Source organism: Arachis ipaensis, chromosome B04 (assembly GCF_000816755.2).
Source record: "Arachis ipaensis cultivar K30076 chromosome B04, Araip1.1, whole genome shotgun sequence".
Taxonomy (NCBI): Eukaryota; Viridiplantae; Streptophyta; class Magnoliopsida; order Fabales; family Fabaceae; genus Arachis; species Arachis ipaensis.
The window spans coordinates 114,714,804-114,735,570 of NC_029788.2; the positions used below are offsets into that span (position 1 = coordinate 114,714,804).

The 20,767-nt window shown below is 35.0% G+C and overlaps 1 protein-coding gene across 3 annotated transcripts; it reads right to left on the bottom strand.

Moving 5' to 3' along the window:
• LOC107639782 lies at positions 2,977–8,748 on the bottom strand. Of its 3 annotated transcripts, none has more exons than XM_016343385.2 (9): positions 8,355–8,748; positions 7,605–7,772; positions 7,236–7,305; positions 5,197–5,287; positions 5,028–5,089; positions 4,269–4,543; positions 4,087–4,123; positions 3,865–3,996; positions 2,977–3,324 (listed from the first exon to the last, which is right to left on the bottom strand). In XM_016343385.2, the coding sequence occupies exons 2-9, from the start codon at positions 7,707–7,709 to the stop codon at positions 3,134–3,136; spliced, it is 963 nt and encodes a 320-aa protein (XP_016198871.1). In that variant the 5' UTR covers positions 7,710–7,772; positions 8,355–8,748; the 3' UTR covers positions 2,977–3,133. The 3 variants fall into 3 exon arrangements, with proteins under 3 accessions (XP_016198871.1, XP_020977327.1, XP_016198869.1); XM_021121668.1 differs by having other exon boundaries at positions 4,087–4,129; positions 7,605–7,777; positions 8,355–8,746; XM_016343383.2 differs by having other exon boundaries at positions 4,087–4,129; positions 8,355–8,745.

A 20,767-nucleotide genomic window follows, 5' to 3' on the forward strand; every position in this document is an offset into this window, starting at 1 on the left:
AACATCAAATTTAATTAAATATTTTTCAATAACATTGAATTGTGAAGAGTGGGGTTAAAATTATTTATATAATGGGGGCAATTAAATTTTAATACTATATACTACTTAAGAATCTTATAAAACTCAATGGGGGCACTTGCCCTCACAACCCACCATATAGATTCGTCCCTGGACACGGTATTGTATGATGTGATCAATTTGAAGATTAATAGAATTATTATATTATTAAATTTATTGAAATAAATATAAGAAAATGGCACAATAGAACCGCTGTACATCCTCTTCCTTCTCCCATTTTTTCGAACCCTAAAAACCCTAACGTGAAAAAAAATTCTTCCTTCATTCTCTTCATTTTCCTCTATACATCTTCTTTCTGCCTGTCGTAATTGGGATTTGTAAACTCTAATGTATCAAAATGTCACGCTCTCAATGAAGGAAGAATATACCTCTTGCTTTTGTGCCAGTGGTTGTGGTGGCTCGTCTTCTACCCCAAAAAATAGGAAGAAGAAGAAGTTCAGCTACAATAATGGTCTGCTACAGAGTGAAACCCTGGAAGATTATTTTTTTCGTTGAGGTATGTGAATTCTGATTTTGTTTATGAATGAGAGGAATCAAGCTCCAAACGAGGAACAAAGATCTTTGGTGCCTCATTCCTTCCTTCTTGCACAAACCTTTGACCAGTCAGTGCTGGCCTCTTATTCGATGCTCTTCTGACTGTTCTTAGATTGCTAGGTGGGAACTTCATTCTGACCTTGTTGGGAACCATTAGGATGCTGGGTTGTGTTTCAATTGACGTTTGGGATTTCGGGTTGTGCCATTGATTGGGTTGTAGGAGCAGGATTGAAGAAGCTGGCTTATGAGTTTAATTGCAACTTTGGTTCGTTTGTTTTCCATCCTGTGTTAGGATTCGAAGGAATTGGAGAAGGAAGAGGATGAACAGTGGTTTCATTATGCCCTTCTCTTGTAAATATTTCAACAAATTTCATAAGGTAATATTTCTATTTTTCATTGTGTCATCCCAAATTGTCTATATCACACAATACTGTGTTATTTGGCCTCCATCACCACCAAAAAAATTACTCAGGCTACAAAAAGGTAGAATTGATAACAGAATTTTATATTTGTGTGTGCAGATATCTCATTAAAAAATTGAGAAGTACATTTGTTTACGGTATAAAAATTTGGTATACTTTTATCTATTTTATCTATTTAAGGAATGTGTTGTTCAAATTCTCTCTAAGAGATAGTGAGCAGTTTCAAATCTAATTAAAAAATAAAAATAAATTTTAAAAAAATTGTAGAGTTTAGAAATTTGAATGGATTATAAAAAAGGAAGATTGGTTGTTTAAATTAGTTGACACATGTAGAGGAGGAAATGTAAAACATGAAAATCTACATAATAGGAAAGTAGTGGTGTTCATAACTTAGCCTAGTCTCGAATATTTTAGGAGCTAATTTGGTATGATTTTACCGGATTTAAAATCGGGTAAGGGTCTCAAAAATAGGTTTGGTCATTATTTTAAGTCGGTTTCGGGTCAAGGCGAACTCGGTTTTACTTGTCCCATGTACACCTTAAGGTAGCGTTTGTTTTGAGGTATTGAGACAGAGACTAAGAGACTGAGACTCAGTATCATGTTTGTTGGCTCAGAGACTGGTACTAAAATTTCTGTATCTATCCCTAAAATTTCAGTATTTCAGTACCTCCAAAAAGTGAGGACACAATGGACTGAAATTTTTAGAGACAGAGACTGAAACTTTAATAACATTTTATATCTAAAATATTCTCATTTCAATTAATTAATTTCAATTTTACCTTTTGTACAAATTAAATTAGAGTTTCATTCTTGTTTTAATTTCTGTCTCCCACTTTACACCAAACAGAATACTGAGATTTATTTTTGTCTCTGTCTCTTAGTCTCTATCTCTCAGTCTCAGTCTTTCAATCTCTGTCTCTCCATCAAACGCTACCTAAGAGAACTAAAAATGATATATGTTTTAAATTAATTTCAATATTATATTATATTAATTATAAGCTTATTGTTTTATTTTTATTCACACTTGTTGAATTAGAAAATAGATCAAAGAAGCATCAAATTAGAATTTATGAACAAATTCAGGTTCAAATATAAATATCAACTTTTCGGTAACAAGTTTCTTCTTTATAAATTATTGTTAAACCTTTAAAGATATGGTTTTCAACCAGTTTGGACCCGGTATAGTTGTGGCTCGAAAATATTTAAGTTTCATCGGGTTTAGGGCTGGATTAGAGTCTAAAAAATAGACCGGGAGTAATATTTAGGACAGATCTGAGTCAGGACAAATCTAATTTCACCCGACTCATGAACCCTAAACCCTAAACCCTATAGAAAAGGATATTTCTATAACTGCTCCTATATTTGAATTTTTTTCAAATTTAATGATGCAACTATAATATTTGTTAATATTCTATTGGATCTAAATAGTAAAAAAGATATGAATTTTTATTTTTTAAATCGATCAAAATTAAATTATTAATATTTTTATTATTTTAAAAAATTATATTTTTATACTTACAAACGCATATTTCGTTTACAGTGTAAACGAATTAATTATAAATATATCTTGTTTACATTATAAACGAGATATAAAAAGTACGTTAATTTTCACCTATCAAGTATGCACACATGATACATGTTTAAAAATTTGTGTCTTATCTCGTTTATACTACATGTTTAAAAATTTGTGTCTTATCTCGTTTATACTGTAGACGAGATAAATAGTAAGATGCAAAAACATAAATTGGGTCGAAATTACCTATATTGATAAATAAAATATTTAAAATATTTATTTAAAAAAATATCCAATATGTCGTTACGAGTTGACTAATCATAAAGTCGTGATTCGTTTTCAAAAGTTCTGCATATTCTTCTTAAAATGAGCTAAACTAAAGATATGGCAATAAAGCAGAGCAACTGAACTGATGATAAATCAGGATTAGAAGTTTAATATCCATTTTTACAACTAATGATAGCTCTGTAACTCTTACTATATTACAAACTCCATTAAGATGAAGCGGAAACCAATCAAATCAAAGCATCTAAAATAAAAGTCAGTGGATTCTCACTTTTTTTTTTCCTTGCCTTTATATTCAAAGTCAGTGGTGCAACTTGATAACATGGGACACCCTTTCGAAGAAGATGGAACACATGGTTGGGCTGAAGATGATGTCCTCCCTCATCCATTCTGGAGCCACTCTTTCAAATGTGCCTAAGGAAAGAACATGGTACAGCAATTCTGCTTCCTCTTCAGGTGCTTTGCTAATCCAGGTTAAAGTGAAGGAATAGCCTATCATGATCACAACAAAAAGAAAATGTCACACCAACCATTTACATATCTTCAGATTCTCAAAGGCTAGAAGTAATGCATAATTGAAAATTATGAACTAAGATTAGCTTTGTCCAAGAGTGACCCAAAAATGAGTACAAGATATCCAGTAATCCACTAGCTCACTGGTTTTTAAAAAAAAAAACTAAATCTACAAAAAAAAGAAAAAAAAAGGCTTGTTTGTTTAACTTAGGGGGAAATATTTTCAGAAGTTAGGATATGAAGAAAACAGAGAAAAGGAATATGGTGAAGTTAAGTTTGTAAAACCAAGTATTTCTTCTCAAACAAATCAGAGAGAAAACAGCGCTACACATGACATATTAATTGCCAAAATTACCATCAAATGGTGGTCTTCTTCAACACACACTTTGATTGATGCAAGCAGAAGAAAGAGGTAGAAGTGATGAGTGTAAACTTCAAAATCCAATAAATTCCTTGTTTAGATTAAGGATGAAGTACTGAGAAAAAAGGAATCACTTAAAACCGAAAATCATGCATTACCGCTAGATTGATGCAGTGCAGAAAGGCTTATTGTTCCAGTTTGATAGTCAGCAGATAATTTCATGCCCAGTGCATGTTCGAAAAGCTCTTGAATAAGCCAATTACAATTATCACTTTGCACAGAAGCAACTCCTGTAAAAAGCAATGAAGGCAGCATACATAAAACCTAATTCCCAAGGAAAGAGTTGAAGGAAAGCAACATAGATACAAATTAACACTAACCTAATTTATCATTAACATTAGTACAGGACTCCAGCAGCTGCTTCTGCACATAATGTTAGCACATTCACTTAGATTTACCACTTGTGTGAGGCAATGAAATGAGCATATCTGATCTAATATTCAAACAATTACACAAGCACTTAACCATGTGCATTTCATTGCTCCAAGTTAGAAATGCTCACCTTACCAGATGCCATCTCCTTGTGCATGTTTTGCATTGACACTCTCACGACAGAGTCATCTTCCCTGTTCTCGGCAGATATAAAACTTGTTTCATTTTCCAATGCAGCCTGCCAACTACGTTTTCTTGTCATTCTTGTAGATGATCTCTCTGAACTATTGGAGATAGGCTTCAGCTGGCCATTTTCGATCATGACCTTACTGTTACTTAAAACACGAGAAGTTCGTTCCTGCTGCTGTTGTAGCAACTTCTCAACTTCTTCAGTAAGAGCTTCATCTGCCAAAGCCCAAATGTCACACTGAAATCCTCAATACAAAATAAATATTGATAAAATGAGATAAAATTAACGACAGGGACAAAGTCAACCGTACTGTGGTGAATTATGCATTTAGAAATTTCAACATACAAAAATAAACTATACATGGCAACAAAATACATGTTTGAAGTATAAGCATGCAAGAAAAATATATTGCCTGCTTTTCTATGGTGAAGTCAAATGCTTAACAGATGAATAGTGAACAAGAGAATACACATTCTGAAAAAATAAATAAATAAATAAAAACACACATCAATGAAATTATTTTATTTAAGAAACATACTCTATAACTCTATATTCTATCCTCTAATACTAAGAATATAAATTGCCAACTTCTACTTTTCAAATAAGAGAAAATAAGTTGAACCTTAATGTTCCAATTCCATGCCAAAAAATTTAATATCGAATAACAAGTGCATCAGGTACTTAAAAATAGAGCCTCACTTTTCTTTTTTTCCTCCAGGAAAAGATTTTGATAATCAGCCACTTCTTTGAGTTTGGCAAGCCTGACATGAAGGTGACATATTTGAGTAGTTTACACTGGATCCACGGATAAATCAACAAAGCTTTGCCGAAAGATATGCATTAAAATGCTGGAATCTTGAATACATACCTAACTGAAGACACCTCACTTCTCAATTCATTGAGTTGGTCATGCAGCTGGACATTTTCATTCTTCAAGTCCTCTATCAACTCTTCTGCGGCTGCAATATGCACATACACAATAAGGAAAACTTGTTTATACATCCGTGCAAGTTTGACTTCTTGGATTACTTTTAATCTTCCCAATTGATAGACACATCATTAGATATGACAGGGAATTACAAGAGAAGAAAAGGTATCCTCCAAAGGAAACCACAATGCTAACAAAAGAGGACTGCACAAAACAAAATTTATGGACTGAAACTAATTAAGCCCCTATAAAATATAGATCCTTTTGGCCTTCCATGATTGACTGTTCTTGCAAATCTTTGAAGTTCCTTTTCTAGTTTCTACGACCTTCTTCTTTCTACTACATGTATATGGCACAAAAGCCATCCTTACCCTCTTACCAATAGATGCACCAACTTTATCCCCATAAAGTCAAGAAGTAATGTGGATCATGCAACCCCTTTGAATGTCCAAAAGATCAAATAGAAATTCCTTCGCCATCCAATGCCCCTCAGTCAGCTTTCCAGCAATGGGGCATTGTAGAATTTCAAAGCCAACATTAAGGTTGCGTTTGGTTATGAGGACAGGACAACATAAGACAAGACAGTGAGAACAAGACACAAAGACAAAGACACAAAAATTAGTGTTCTTGTATTTTATTTAGTGATAAACTAAATATTGAAAAAAAAACAAATTATGAAAGACCAATTTACTATCATTTTTTCCATACAAAACTTAAGGAAGAAAAATATAATTATAAAAAATATAATTATAAAGAATTGATAGTAACAATGAAAGAAAAAATTAAAAAATAAATTGTGTCTCTTCTTAGTGTCTTTGTGTCCTTCTCCTTCCTGTCAAGAAGGATACAAAATACACTAATTCAGTGTCTTGTCTTTGTGTCCATATCTCATCTACCAAACATGATTTAGTGTCTTTTGTCCCTATTTTAGTGTCCCGTACCTGTAAACAAACGCAGCCTAATAGACACCTCCCGAAAACTATTTTCTGCCCTTTATTTGATCTTGGCAACCTAAACCTGGTGCATTGTTATATGCTCCAAAAAATTGAGTTGAAATAGCTCCTTCACTTCTTGTAAGCTTCCATCCAACAACTTCTTGTAAGCTTCCATCCAACAACTGCTACTAATAGTCGGGTGCCAACTTAAATTTAGACAACAAACCCCTATGGTTATGATAACTATTCAGCAATTTCTTTCATTTAGGATGGAAACGCTATAAATTCCAATGTTAGTATCTCTAGGCAATAGCTTTATTAAGATGAAGACTGGAAAAGAGAAAGCTTACACAGAGATCGGAGCAGAAGATATTCACTTTACAAGGGGGAAAAAACAAACAAAGACCATTATAAAGCAAAACTTTCCAATCTTCAAACATATGAAAGAGAAATTCAATTAAAAGACAATGAATTTACACGGGATAAGTCAAGCACCTAATTGCTGTTCCATGTTTTGTATATACAAAAGTTGAAACTAGAAAATTACAAAAATACAGAATCAGTCAATGAGAGCAGCAGTTACAGCAGGAAAGAAACCATGGTATAAAACTTCATGTCTTTGAATCTCTTGCAACATGGATTTTCAAATTCATGAGCTCAAGACAAAATTTAACAGAGAACTGCAAAAGATAGGGAAGTAAAGAGAAGAGAAATTTCTCAGAATTGAGCCTTATAAATCTGAAGTCCTCAACTGAGTGCCTTCTCTGTTTATATACAAGAGAATGATAGCTTGTTGGGGGAAGCTACTCTAACGGTAGTTAGGACCTTCCACTATTAAGTTAGTTACACTAGTATAGCTGTCATCCGAGCTAGCGGAAGGTAATTACTTCTTTTCCTAGTTCTCTAAACTTAGCTCAGACTTCCTAGCTTACCCTATTAAAATTTTAGAATGATTAGCAAACCCTTCCATGAATTCATATTATCATAAGCTGTGGTCTAAACATCCAAATGTAAAAGAAAATAGCATAAACAAAAAGAACATACCAGACAAAAATTTCATAAATTTAACTTCTTGTTCTTTATTCAGCTCATCAAACTCAAGCAGTTTCCTATTCTGAAACAAGAAAGGAATCAAGAGTCAATAATAAACTTCAGAAATTTTATACAGTTACAATTTCATTTTCCAGGTGAAACAGTGAATGATCAAGTATATTAACCATTTTCATCATTATTAATGTTGAATAACTAAATGGCTAAACATAAAAACGTGAATTCTCAAAGCATCAATGCTATATTCCCATGTATAACTTTGTAGGAGGATTACAGATTACAAATTTACAATACAACCATGGAGTACAGAACAATGAGCTGAAAGAAAATATCAAAGTAAAGTGTGAAAGATACAAACAAGACCTTGAGCTTGGTGTACTTATCATAAAGCTTCCTGTACAGATTCGACATTTTTTCCACAGAGCAATCTGGGTCAGCAAGGGATGCACTAGCTGGAACTTCGGGCATCAGTTGGGAAATGACCAGATTTCAAAGGGCAGGTACCAAAAAGTTGGGTTTTGCAGCTTCCATCTGACCTTGCCAATCAAAATTGACCCCCAATTTAGGCTATGTTTCAAGTAACTCAAAAAATGAAAATAGCATATCAGTTGCCATCTTAGCAAAAAGGTGACATTTGGGTAATTAATTTTAAAAAGATTGCATTTTGATAATAGGTTCTAAAAAATGTGACATATTAGTAAAAAGCCCCAAACTCATCAATAATATCCCTTTCTCCTCCTATAAGCTACCAATCTGTTTAACCCATCATCAATCAACTCAAAGAAATGTGCACCAGCCAGCAAGCTGAAAACTTTAAAAAGAACAATGACAAATATAGGCATAATCATTTAGATAGATAAGCATATTTCAACAATTGAATAAAATTCATCCCCCGAATGGCAATGGCAATGGCAACGGATTAGGGGAAAAAGAAAAATAAAATAAACAAACATAAACAACCAACTAAGTCAGAATGCAATTGGAACTATATAGAAAGAACAACCACATTTGAGAGAAAAGTAAAAGGGGGAGAAAACCGAAACTTGAAAAAGCAAGCAATCAACACAGAACACGATAAAAGCGAGGAATTAACAGTGAATGGTTGAAGATTGCCTTAAGTGTGGTGAAACGACTCGACTTTCGGTAGGGAATTAGACGGATGAAGGAAGATAGAGACTAGGGTTCTAATTAAAAGGTGAAGCACCGAGGAGCTGAGGCCCTAGGGTCGAGGTTGAGGCGTGGGCGCGTGACGTGTGGTGGCTGGCGCGGTGGTGATGCGGGCGGCGCGGTGCCGTAAAGCGTCGTGGTTTGACTGTTGGCTGCCTGGCTCGCTCTGGTGCCGGTGGTGGGTTTTGTTTGTGTGTGTAGTGTGTAGTGTGTATACCCGCGCCTCCTACTTCCTTTCCAAAATTTGAAAAGAAAGAACAACAAACTGCTTTTGTGTTTTGATGTGAGGTGGACAGGTGGTGCAAGAGAGAGAGGATGGACTTTTATAGATTTAATACTCAAAGTAGTCCTGAAACTTGTAGTTAAACTTTAATGTTGTCTCAAATTTATCTCTTAACAGGAGTAGTCTTAGACCATCTCCAGTAGGGAACTCATCTCAGTCCCTATTTATGGCCCACCTGTTATAAAAAATAACTCCACCTCAGCTTTTGCGTCATAAACGGTAAATAGGAACTCAAAGCATCTCTCTTCTCCATTAGGAGGAACTAACTTTAGTCCCTGTTGTGGTCCCACTTAATTAATTATTTTTAAATAATTAATATAAATTATTAATTAAATAAAAATATAATTATTTAATATAATTTTTATTATAATTATTACTAATTTAATTATTATTTCATTATTTAATATAATTATTTAATTATTTCAGATTTTATATTATTATTTTTTTAAAATAATTTGCCAAATTCCAAATGGCAAGTTATTATTGGTTAACTTGAGTCCCTGTTTAGAGGGACTCCCTCACCTTGAGACCTGTGCGGGAACTCATTCTTTCTCTCCTCCAATGGTTAGAGTTCCTATGTGTCAGAAAAAAGTGAGAGAGGAACTCACCATTGTAGATGCTCTTAGATACTTTTCATTGACAAAATAATGACATCATTAGATGGATATCAATTATCACGTTAAAAGTCACATTGTACTGTATTTGTAAAATATTGTTAAAATCTCTCAAAATACTTTAAACGATCTCGTTTATATTTTATTTGAAAGCAAACAATAAAACGGTGAACATTTTACTTCGTATTTTTAGGGTGGCCTTCATCAGAGACGGATCCAAAAATTTTAATATAGAGAGACCGAATTTTAGATATTTTTTTTATTTCATACAAATTAAAAATAATTAACGTAGAGTTGTTAGAGTTAATTTTTAAAGATTTATCAAAATATATATATATATAATTATAAATTTTTTTCATAATTTTATTTTAATTTTAATATATGATAGTTACATAAAAGAAATATAACAATATCAATAATACATTATAAAATTATAAAATACCAACAATTTATAGCGTGTTTAGTTAAAAATTATCACATATCTTATTAATTAAAATTAATTCTTTTAAAAATTTTAAAAAATTTGAAAATAAATTATAAATTCTTAATTATTTGAAAGACATAGTACCCTTATAGAATATAAGATATAAGATATTTTTATAAATTTTTTTAACAACGTAAATTTAAAAGAAAAATGAATATTTTTTACAAAAAAATAATATCTAAAGTACATAATGTGATTACCAAAATATAACTACGTAAGTTATTATTAATATAATAATATAAATGTTAAATATATTAATATAAAAAATAAATGATTTTTTAAAAATAAATATAAAGATTATTATATAAAAATTAATTTAAAAAGTACAAAGACTTGAGGGTATGATATTGAATTAGTTAAGTAAAAAATATTAGTGAATCAAACAATTAAGGCATAAATTCATCATATAGTAAAAAATAATACATATAAAACTATTATATTACATATTTTTATTATTTTTTAAACATATATCTCATATATAAGTATAGTTTCTTAAAATTTTGGGGGGTTGAGGCCACTAATCGCCCCCTAGGTCCGTCGCTGGCCTCCATCCAACCACGTCATTATTTCTTCACCAGAAAATATCTCAGGGACGACCGTTATTAAGTTGAGAGACAAATTTAGTACAATTTTAAGTTCAAGAACAACATTGAAACTCAACTATAAATTAAGCGACCACTTTCACTTTGAATATTAACTCATTTTTTTTAGAGAAAAGGATAAATAGGTCCCTGACCTTTTGCCTCGCAGACATTTTCGTCCCTGATCATTGAAAAATACTTTTAAGTCCCTGACCTTCACAAAACTTAGACGGATCAGTCCCTGACGGAGACATTTGGACGGATCAGTCCCTGGCGGAGGCATTTGGACGGAGGGATTGATTCGTCCAAGTTTTGTGAAGGTCAGGAATTTAAAAGTATTTTTCAATGGTCAGGGACAAAAATGTCCGCGGGACAAAAGGTCAGGGACCTATTTGTCTTTTTCTCTTTTTTTTATCATGTTAAATATAACATATTTAATTGTTGAGAAATTCTTGGCCAACAATTTTTTTTTATTTGATTAGCACAAATACTAAATTATCTTTAACAAATAAATTTTATTAATTTATGTGTGTAAATACTGAAAAATATGAATGCAAAATATATTGATTCATGCGTATAAAAATCTAATAAATATAGGTACAAACTATATTTTTTTGTGTGTGCAAAATCTCTATAAATATGATAAGTATAAATTACTAAATTATTATTGGTCAAATGCTGACAAAAGATAATAGTATTTGTTAGCAATATAATATTATTCTTAATTATTTATTTGTAAACATTTTTAATGTTTTTATTTTAAAATACTTTTATGTTAAAACTTTTTGCAAAAAATTTACAACCATGCTATGTTCACATAAAAAATTAGTTACTAAATCAGCCACGAACACAAAATACACATTGAAAATGAGTTAAATTACACATATATTTATACACAAATACATAATAGTTAATTTTGACGTGTAAATAATATTTTTGAAAAACTATTTATAATTGACGATAAATTGATATAGGGTAAAATTTATTTGAAATGTTAAAAGATCATTAGAATTTATTATTTTTTGTCATTATTTTCAGCCATCAATCCAATTCTCTTTAGTTTAATAATTCAACAACATATTTTAGCTCACGTTTTTAAACATTAGTGATTAATTAGTGACCAAAAATAATAAATGTTAATAACTTTCTAACCTTTTTCTCAAAATTTACATCTATTATATAAGAGTTAACTACCATTTCGACGCATAAAAGTTGAAAACGCTGACATATCTACCCATAGAAGATGAAAATTATCATTTGTACCCATAAAAAATAGTTTTTGCAAGCAAAATTATCCAAACTCTAAAAAATTAAATAAAATTCTCAAACTAACCTTCTCTCCACCACTACAACCTTCGTCTCTTCCCCCTTTCTCTTTCTCTCTTTTAATGTTTTCAACTACTCCAATCCCAAACTCTACCATCACTCTCCTCCCTAACTACCACCATCATTGCTGTCATTACCATCACCACCACCGCCATCACCAGCCTTCCTCCTCCCTCCACCTCTTCGACTCCGATCTCAATCGCAGGCTCCTCTTCTCCCTCACCTTCCACCTCTTCCGAAACTCCAATCCCGTCCTCTCCTTCCCTATCAGCTTTGAAAGGAGCTAGGAGAGCTTGAAGAAAATCATTAACCAGCAAATATTAAGTCACTGCAAACTTCAAATAATTGGTGCAAGAAGAAGATCCATCACCCTTCTTATCCATCTCATCACCATTCACATTCCCATTACCACTTACTGAGTTCTGTGAGAAAATACCCAAAAAAGCCTTCAAGGTAACCTTCATTAACAACCCTCTCTTCTTCTTCACATCGCAGATTTGAAATTCACTACCTTACTTCACTTGGGCAATCAAACAAACACCTTTTGTGTCCTTATTCTTGTGTCCTGACAGGAAGCAATGCTCAAGATCCTTTGTAATTTTTCGAATACCCACTTCGAAAGGGGACAACGATTCCTTCACAACTTGAATGGAATTGAAGAAGGACTCAATTGGATCATTTTCAGACACCATTTTTTGATCAACCCTTGAAAAAGTCGCAGCCTTTGAGTGTGTGTGCAGAGAAAATCCAATCCGGTTCTCTGGAACCCGATCTGAATCATCGAATGGTGGAAACAAAGATGCGTAATGCAAAAGTCTCTTCACGCGGTCTATGAATTTCGTTAGGGTGTTGAATTTCGAGGCCAGACAGTTAAGCTTAACGGTGATGGAAGATGGCGAGGATGATGAAATTAACAGTAGTGACGGTTTATCTATTCCAACGGATCGCTCACACTGCTCGCAACGTCCTTAGATCTAAGGTTTCTCTTCAACATAAACAGAGGCTAAGCTTGCGTTAGATGATTATGCTGGTGATGGTGGTGCTAGTGATGTTGAGTCGCAACCGACATCGACGGGGGAGTGTGCAACGAAGGGGTTAGGGTGACGGTTGAAGAGGAGGGTGGGGCGGTGGTACTGAGTGGCAATGTGGTCGATATTGAGATTAGGTCACTGAGCACATTGAGAGAAAGGGGGGAGGGGGAGACGATGGTAGTAGTGGTGGAGAGAATGGTAGTTTAGGAATTTTATTTAATTTTTTAGGATTTGGATAATTTTGCTTTTAAAAGCCATTTTTATGGGTACAAATGGTAATTTTCGTCTTCGATGGGTAAATATGTCAGCTTTTTCAACTTTCATGGATAAAAATGGTAATTTACTCATTATATAAATTGATAAAAAATAATTACATGCCTCACCAAATCTTAAATATTTATTTGTTCTTGTATTTTAGAATTCGAACATATTTCATATCTATCTATTTATAATTTATAAAAGTTGATATCAATCTTTTATATAATGAATTTTAGTCATCTTACTTTTTTTTAATGATACCACATTAGCACTTCCATTAATATGCATATTATATAATCAATCTCTAAATAATATTAGACACGCGAGATTCAGTTCAATCAATTCATCTACATTCTTATATAAACCCTAGCAAAGAAAGAATACGTACTCCGTACTCATGAAGAATGAGAGAATGAGAGAGCGGAAGCGAGCTTTTGAGGGTGAAACATGGTGAAGAAGATGGCCATGCCATCGAAAGAGATAAGGGGGAGAGTGTGGGAAGCCTCAGAAATAGACCGGACTGAGGCTCTAGATGAGAATTTCATGACAGTGGTCACCAAAAAACAAGGAGATCATATGCCTCCGAGAGTTTGCTTCTCCGAAGAGGCTAGAAACATCCTTTCTGAACTATACAAGGAGGCAATTGTGATTAAGGTTCTTGGAAAAAACCTTAGTTATACAGCCATGGTTCACAAACTGAAAGGGGTATGGAGGATCACCGGCTAATAGGAGATCTTGGATGTCGGGTACTTCCTCGTCAAATTTGATCGCATGGACGATCAAGAGAAGGTTTTACTAGGGGGTCATGGAGCGGTCAAGCCATGGTCACTGGATTTTAAACCTTGCGAGGACACTTTCGGAGAGACTATGGTTTGGATTCAAATCGCTGGTTTGAGCATATGGTACTCACAAGATAAAGCCATGATGAGAATTACTTCTGCTGTGGGGGTGGATCTGGCTACTAAGTCGACGGAGCGGGAAAAATTTACTCGGACTTGCGTGCAAATTAATCTTGGTCTGCTGGTAGTCCGGAGTGTGATTGTCGACGAGTTTGAACATAAGGTGGAGTATGAATGTTTACACCTTATTTGTGATAAGTGAAATTATTTCAGGCATCCGGCAAGCGACTGCAGAGTGACCTGATAGAGTCAGAAGAGGTGGATCGAAAGGGAATATTAGTGATCGAGATGGTGGCCCAAGTGGTACAGCCATAGGAAGCATCAAAGGAGAAAATTTTTTAATTTGGATACATTCCCAAAGATTCCATGATAGTTGCAGATATTGGGGAGAAATTGGCTGGTACGTTGCATGGGAAAGAAGTGGGGTCCTAGCATTTAGCAGATGAGGCTGGTTGGACCAAGGTCAGCGGTAAAGGGAGAGGGAAATTAGGCCAGTCAAACAAAGCTCAACAATCCTCTAAAGGCAAAGTGCCGTTGCACTCAAATCAGAAATTGGGCCAGAATCATGACTTTGAGTCGCGTATGAGAAGAGCCGGATCAGGGGTGAAAATTGGGTCGGTTGACAGATCTCTTTCTTCCTCTTAAGCTCGCATGGCGTCTACCAAACAGAAAAGGGTGAAGGGCCAAGCTGTCTCCGTTGCAGTGCCAACTTTCACTGCCATTATAAAAAACTGGCACAAGAGGTTGTGCCCTTCTTCTTTGCAGAATTCTCCATCAACTCCGGACTACCTTGGTGACGCCAGCAAGCAGCAAATCATCAAATTGGAAGGGTTGTTGGTGGAGGGATAGAGACAAACTGGGCAACAACCGGGTAAGGAAGAGCAAGTCTTAGGGTGATATGATGGTGGATCTTCATCATCTCGTTAGGGGACTTCGGCTGAGGTTGGTCCTTTTTACAATGCAATTGTTTTATGGATTATTTAGATTTAAGCTTTCTATTTTGGAATATTAGAGGGGCTTCTAATAAATTAGCCCGGGTTCATAGTAAAGAGTTAGTGAATAAATTTCACCCTATTTTTTTCATTTTGTTTGAAATCAATATTCTTTTCGAGGGGATGAAATCTTTTTGGAATAATCTAGGTTACTAGGGTGTTGGTGTTGTTGAGGCTAATAGTCATAGTAGCGGTATTTGGATTCTATGTTCTAATTCAAATATTTCTATGAGAGTGTTGGATGTAGTTGATCAATGTATCAGTTTTGAAATCACTATGGGCAATACTTCTAGTTACTGCATTGTGGTGTACGCTAACCCACATATACATTGACGTAAAGAACTATGGGGTGACTTGACAAGGATTGCTAATATGATCCACGAACCTTGGATCATGTTAGGGGACTTTAATGATGTTCTGTTGCAGAGTGAAGTTAGAGGGGAAAATTCAGTCTTGTCAAAGCAGAACAATTTGCGAAAACGTTGGAGGATTGTGGGTTGTTTCATATGGGGGCTACTGGGAGAAGATTCACTTGGTATAGGAAGGTGAGAGGTGGGGTACAGGTGGTTAAGAAGCTTGATAGAGCAGTCATCAACCAGGACTGGCAACTAATGTTTCCGGAGGCTTATACTGAGGTGCTGGCGCGCCTTTACTCTGATTATTGCCCGTTGTTTACTAGGTGCAAGATGGTAGATAGGGATACCAAGGGCCATTGTCTGTGCATATTCCAGGCTACATGGATGACTCATTCTCTTTTTAAGAATGTTGTTCATACAGTTTAGAATAAAGGAGCTCCAGATGTGGTCAAATTTTTATTGGAGGTTCAGAAAAATGCAAATAGCTTCAATAAAAAGGTTTTTGGTAACATTTTTGTTAAGAAAATGGAGCTGCAGAGATTTTTGAATGACGTTCAGATTATTCTGGAGAGTCGGGATGAGGATCAATAACTTAGGATCAAAGAGCAAGTTTTGCATCAGGAACTGAATTCTATCCTTCTTCAATAAGAGCTATTGTGGTACCAAAAATATAGAGAACAATGGGTGAGATGTGGAGATAGAAATACAAAAATTTTTCATCTGCAGCCGGTTATCAGGCGAAAGAGGAACAAGATTCATGGGTTATTTTTGGAGGATGGGTCTTGGGGCACAGAGACTTTAACTCTAGAAATGACGACAAATTCTTTCTTCCAAAAACTCTTTTTTACAAGGGAGGATATTGACCTGGACACCATGAGGCCTTTTCCCTGCCAGTCTCTTAGTACTGAGGCTTGTCAAAAGCTAGTGAAACCATTAACGTCTGAAGAGGTTAAAAAAGCTATGATGACCATGAGTTCATTTAAAACTCCAGGGCCAGATAGATTTCAAACAATTTTTTACAAAGAGTTTTGGGACTCTCTTAGTAATGATGTGTGTGGGCTGGTCAAGCGAACTTTTGAGGGTGAGCCAATTAATGCGACTATTTTTTATACTCTCATTGTTCTAATTCCTAAAGTGAAAGTTCCTTCTTCCTTACGGGAGTTTCAGCCTATTAGCTTATGTAATGTAATTTATAAAATTATTACAAAGGTTCTAGTTAACAAGTTCAAACCTTTCCTGTCGGAGATTATTGGTCCTTTGTAAGGCCGGTTCATTCCAAGGAGAGGAACCACATACAGAGAATATTATCATTGCTCAAGAGATTATGCAATTCATGAGGAACACCAAGTCTCGAAAAGGGACCATGGCATTCAAGATTGACTTGGAAAAAGCTTATAACTGGCTAAATTGGTGTTTTTTAGAGGCTACTTTGGTCCGATTTGGGTTTTCAAAGGCTACCATCAATCTTATATTGAATTGTGTGACTTCCTCTTCCCTAGCAGTTTTGTGGAATGGAAACAAGCTCCAAAATTTCAATCCAAAGAGAGAGTTCAGGCAAGGAGATCCCATGTCTCCATATCTATTTGTACTCTGTATGAAAATGCTTGTCTGCTTTATCTCTCATAGAGTTTCCCAAGGTTCTTGGAACTTGGTTGCGATTTCTAGAAATGGATCTCGACTCTCTCATTTGATGTTTGCAGATGACCTCTTGCTTTTCTGTAAGGCATCAAAAGTTCAAGTAATAAAGGTTATGCATTGCCTGAACTTGTTTTCTAGAGCGTTAGGTTTGAAGGTAAATCTTCATAAGTCGAAAGCCCAGTGTTCCAAGAGGGTGTCAAAGAGGAGGAAAGAGGTTCTCTCAGAGGTCTCTAATATCCGGTTCTGCAATAATTTGGATAAATACATGGAAATTAACATCGGCCATGCCAGAGTATCCAGAAGGATGGCTCAGGAGGTTATTGAAAAAATTTTGAGGAAGCTCTCTAGTTGGAAATGATGCTTGCTGAACAAGGCATGGATGCTTTGTCATGTTAAATTGGTTATGGCCCCCTACCTAGTTTATGACATGCAAATTTCTCTTCTCCCGAAGTATGCATGTAATAAAATTGATTCCTTGATGAGACAGTTCTTGTGGAAAGGTTAAGCGACCGGGAAAGGGTTGCCTCTGGTCAAGTAGGAGGTCGCCATAACTCCTAAAAGAGCAGGAGGATTAGGTATTAGGGATGCTTCTTGTGCTAACATGGTACTTTTGGGAAAGTTGGTATGAGATTCTAAATAATAGCGAGAAGTTGTGGGTGCAGGTTCTAAAGCATAAATATCTCAAGAATCAGTATAGTATGAGCAAAAACAGTAGAAATTCTTCATCGGCTACCTAGAAGAACATTGTTAGTGCCTATAAGCATCTTAAGGAAGGGCTTCATTGGAATATTGGGGATGTCCACAAATCAGATTAGTATGACGAGTGGACTCCTTTTGGTAAGCTTTGCAACCTTATTCTTTATGTGCATATTTTTGAATCAGATTTTATAGTGGCTAACTTATGGAAAGGGGTATCTTAAGAGGTTGATAGTCTTACCATGCCTATTGCGCATGAGATTAAGCAGTTTATTTGTGGTCTGAGATAGTTTGACTGAGTTAGAACCACAGTGGGAGTGGTGCCCTGCAGCAACAAAAACATATAGTGCAAGGGAGGGTTATAGATGGTTATAAGAGAAAATCTTGAATTGGAATGCCAATAGCAACTAGAACTGGTTGTGGAATACTAACATTCCGGAGAAGTTCAAATTCACTATGTGGCTTGGCTTACATGATACTCTACCGATTGAGACTTTTTTATTCAAGCGGTATTTAGCTTCTTCAGATATGTGTAAGAGATGTAACAAGGCACAGGAAATAATGCAGCATTGCCTTAGAGACTGTGAATAATCAAAGGCAATTTGGCATATGTTGGATCCTAATATTCTGGACTCGACAGCTGGTACCACTCTTAAAGAGTGGTTTCGGAAGGCCTTGGCTGACAATGAGGTGTCTTCTGGTGTAGACCTTTGGTGGGTATGGAGACATAGGTGCAATGACATATTCAATGCTGACAACCCTTGGACAGACCACAAGGTTGTTGCCTTGGCCAGAATTACCGTCAAGGACTTACAGGTTTACAAGAATCAAAACAATGCCTTTAAGTCTCTCCAAAATCGCCTATGTTGGGAACCACCGGCAGGTAGCAGTTTTAAAGTTAATTGTGATGCAAGCTTGTATCTGGATTCAAATTTAGCGAAATTCGAGTGTATTATTAGAGATTCTAAGGGAGGTTGGATTTCGGGCTGCTCTGGATGCATTCCCCCTGATCTATTATCAGATGTGAATTATTTGCTGCTTGGAGGGATTGGTTTTAGCTTGGGATTGCGGTTTGAGGGATATTATATGTGAATCGGATTGTCTTGACATTCTGCCCATCATGCATGATATTACAAGTGAGTATTTATCTAAAGTAACAGATTTAGTTCACAAGATTCAAGAGCTTTTATTTCGTCATTGGCTTGTTCACGTTGATTGGGTATCCCGGAAAACAAATAGAGCTGCGGATTGAATGGCTGAATATGGTGCCAAGAGTGACTCTAATCATATTATTTGGTCTGAGTCTTGTATTGATTTCTAACAAATCATCCGCTCAGATATAGGATAGTGTTTGCTTTGTTTTTTTTTCATGTTTAGACACAAAATAATTCATCTACATTCATTCACTAATTCAACCTTTCTCTTTTTCTCTGTGGTTCACACTCTTGATCAAGTTCTATCACCTCAGTTTAGCTTTTGTCGTTTGCACACACAATAAGCTTGTCGCTCATTGCAAAATTATAATAGCGTCTTTGAATATTGGATATATCTGGTTCTCTTGATCTATGATTTTAAATTTGAGTATTAAATATGTTGGAGAACTATGTTCTTCTATAAAATATTCAGTGAATTATTCTAAAGTTTTTCTTTTTGGTTATGTTTAGTTTGACGTTTTACTGTGTTTGTAGGTAAAGCATGCTGGTTCGTTGGGTTTCACCGGTTGAAGGGCCACTAAACTCAATGTGGATAAAAATTCAAGAAGAAATCCAAGAAGAGCGGGATGCGGCCGTTTGCTCAGAGATTAAGATGACAACTGTATGACCAAATTTATCAACTATATTGGCTTTACTAGCCGTGTCGAAGTGAAACTAATAGCTATTTGGTAGGGTGTTCATGGTTTGGTTAATCCAAAAACCAAACCAGTTTTTTGGTTAACCAAAAATATAGTATTGGTTAATTAACCAAATTGGTTTTACATGATGAAACCGGTTATTAACCGGTTAGTGAAATTCAAAATCGGTTTTTAACCGGTTATTAAAATAAAACCGGTTTTTGTATCAAAAAACCGGTTTTTGTACCAAAAAATCAGTTTTTGTACAAAAAAACTGATTTTTGTACCAAAAGACTTGTTTTTGTACCAAAAAATTGGTTTTTATACCATAAAATTAGTTTTTACATGTAAAAATAAATTTTTATACAAAAATTAATATTTTTACATATAAAACCCAAATTTTTACACAAAAAAACCGGTTTTTATCCCAAAAACCGGTTTTTATACTAAAAAATTAGTTTTTATACCATAAAATTGATTTTTACATGTAAAAATAGATTTTTACACAAAAATTAATATTTTTACATACAAAAATCCAAAATTTTAAACCTTTTTTAATTGAATTTTTTTAATCTAATTTTTTTCTTTCTAAATGATACGAGTAACATTTGTAAATAATGAAGTCCCTTCCATTGCTTTCGTTCATTTTTCTTTCTTATCTATTTTCAGTATTTTCTATAAATAATTTTTTCTCTTTCTCTCTCTCTCCTCTTCTCTTTCTTTTCTCTCTCTCTTTCTCTCTCTCTCTCTCCCTCCCATTTTTCTCTCTCCTCCTCTCTTTCTCTTCTCTCTCTCCCCCTCAACTCTATCTATCTCTCTCTCCCCTTCCCCTCTTTCTCCCCCTCCCCTTTCGTTCTCTCTATCCTTCTCTCCCTCTCTCTCCCCCTCCCTCTTTCTCTCTCCCCTCCTCTCCCTCTCTCCTTCTCTCTCCCCTCTTCTTTTTTCTCTCTCTCCTTCTCTTTTTCTGTCTCTCTCCTTCTCTCTCTTTGTCCTCTTTCTCTTCCTCTTTCTCTCTCTTCTTCTCTCTCTTATCCTTCTTCTCTCTTCTTATCTCTCTCCTTTTTTCTTTCTCCTCCTCTATTTTCGCCTCCTCTTTTTCTTTTCTCTCGCTTTAGAGAGAAGAAGAGAAAAGAGATAGAAGAGGGATAGAGATTGAGAGAAGGTTGAGAGAGAAAGAGAAAAGAGAGAGTAAGAAAAGAAAGAGGAGAAGGAGAGAAAAGGAAGAGAGGAAAAGGAGGAGAGAGAAAGAAGAAAAGGAAAGAGAGATGAGCGAGAGAGAGAGAAAGAGAGAAAAGAAAAAAAGAGAGAGAGAAAGAGAGGGGAGGTAAAGGAGAGAGAGAGGAAGGAAAGGGGAGAGAGAGAGAAAGAGA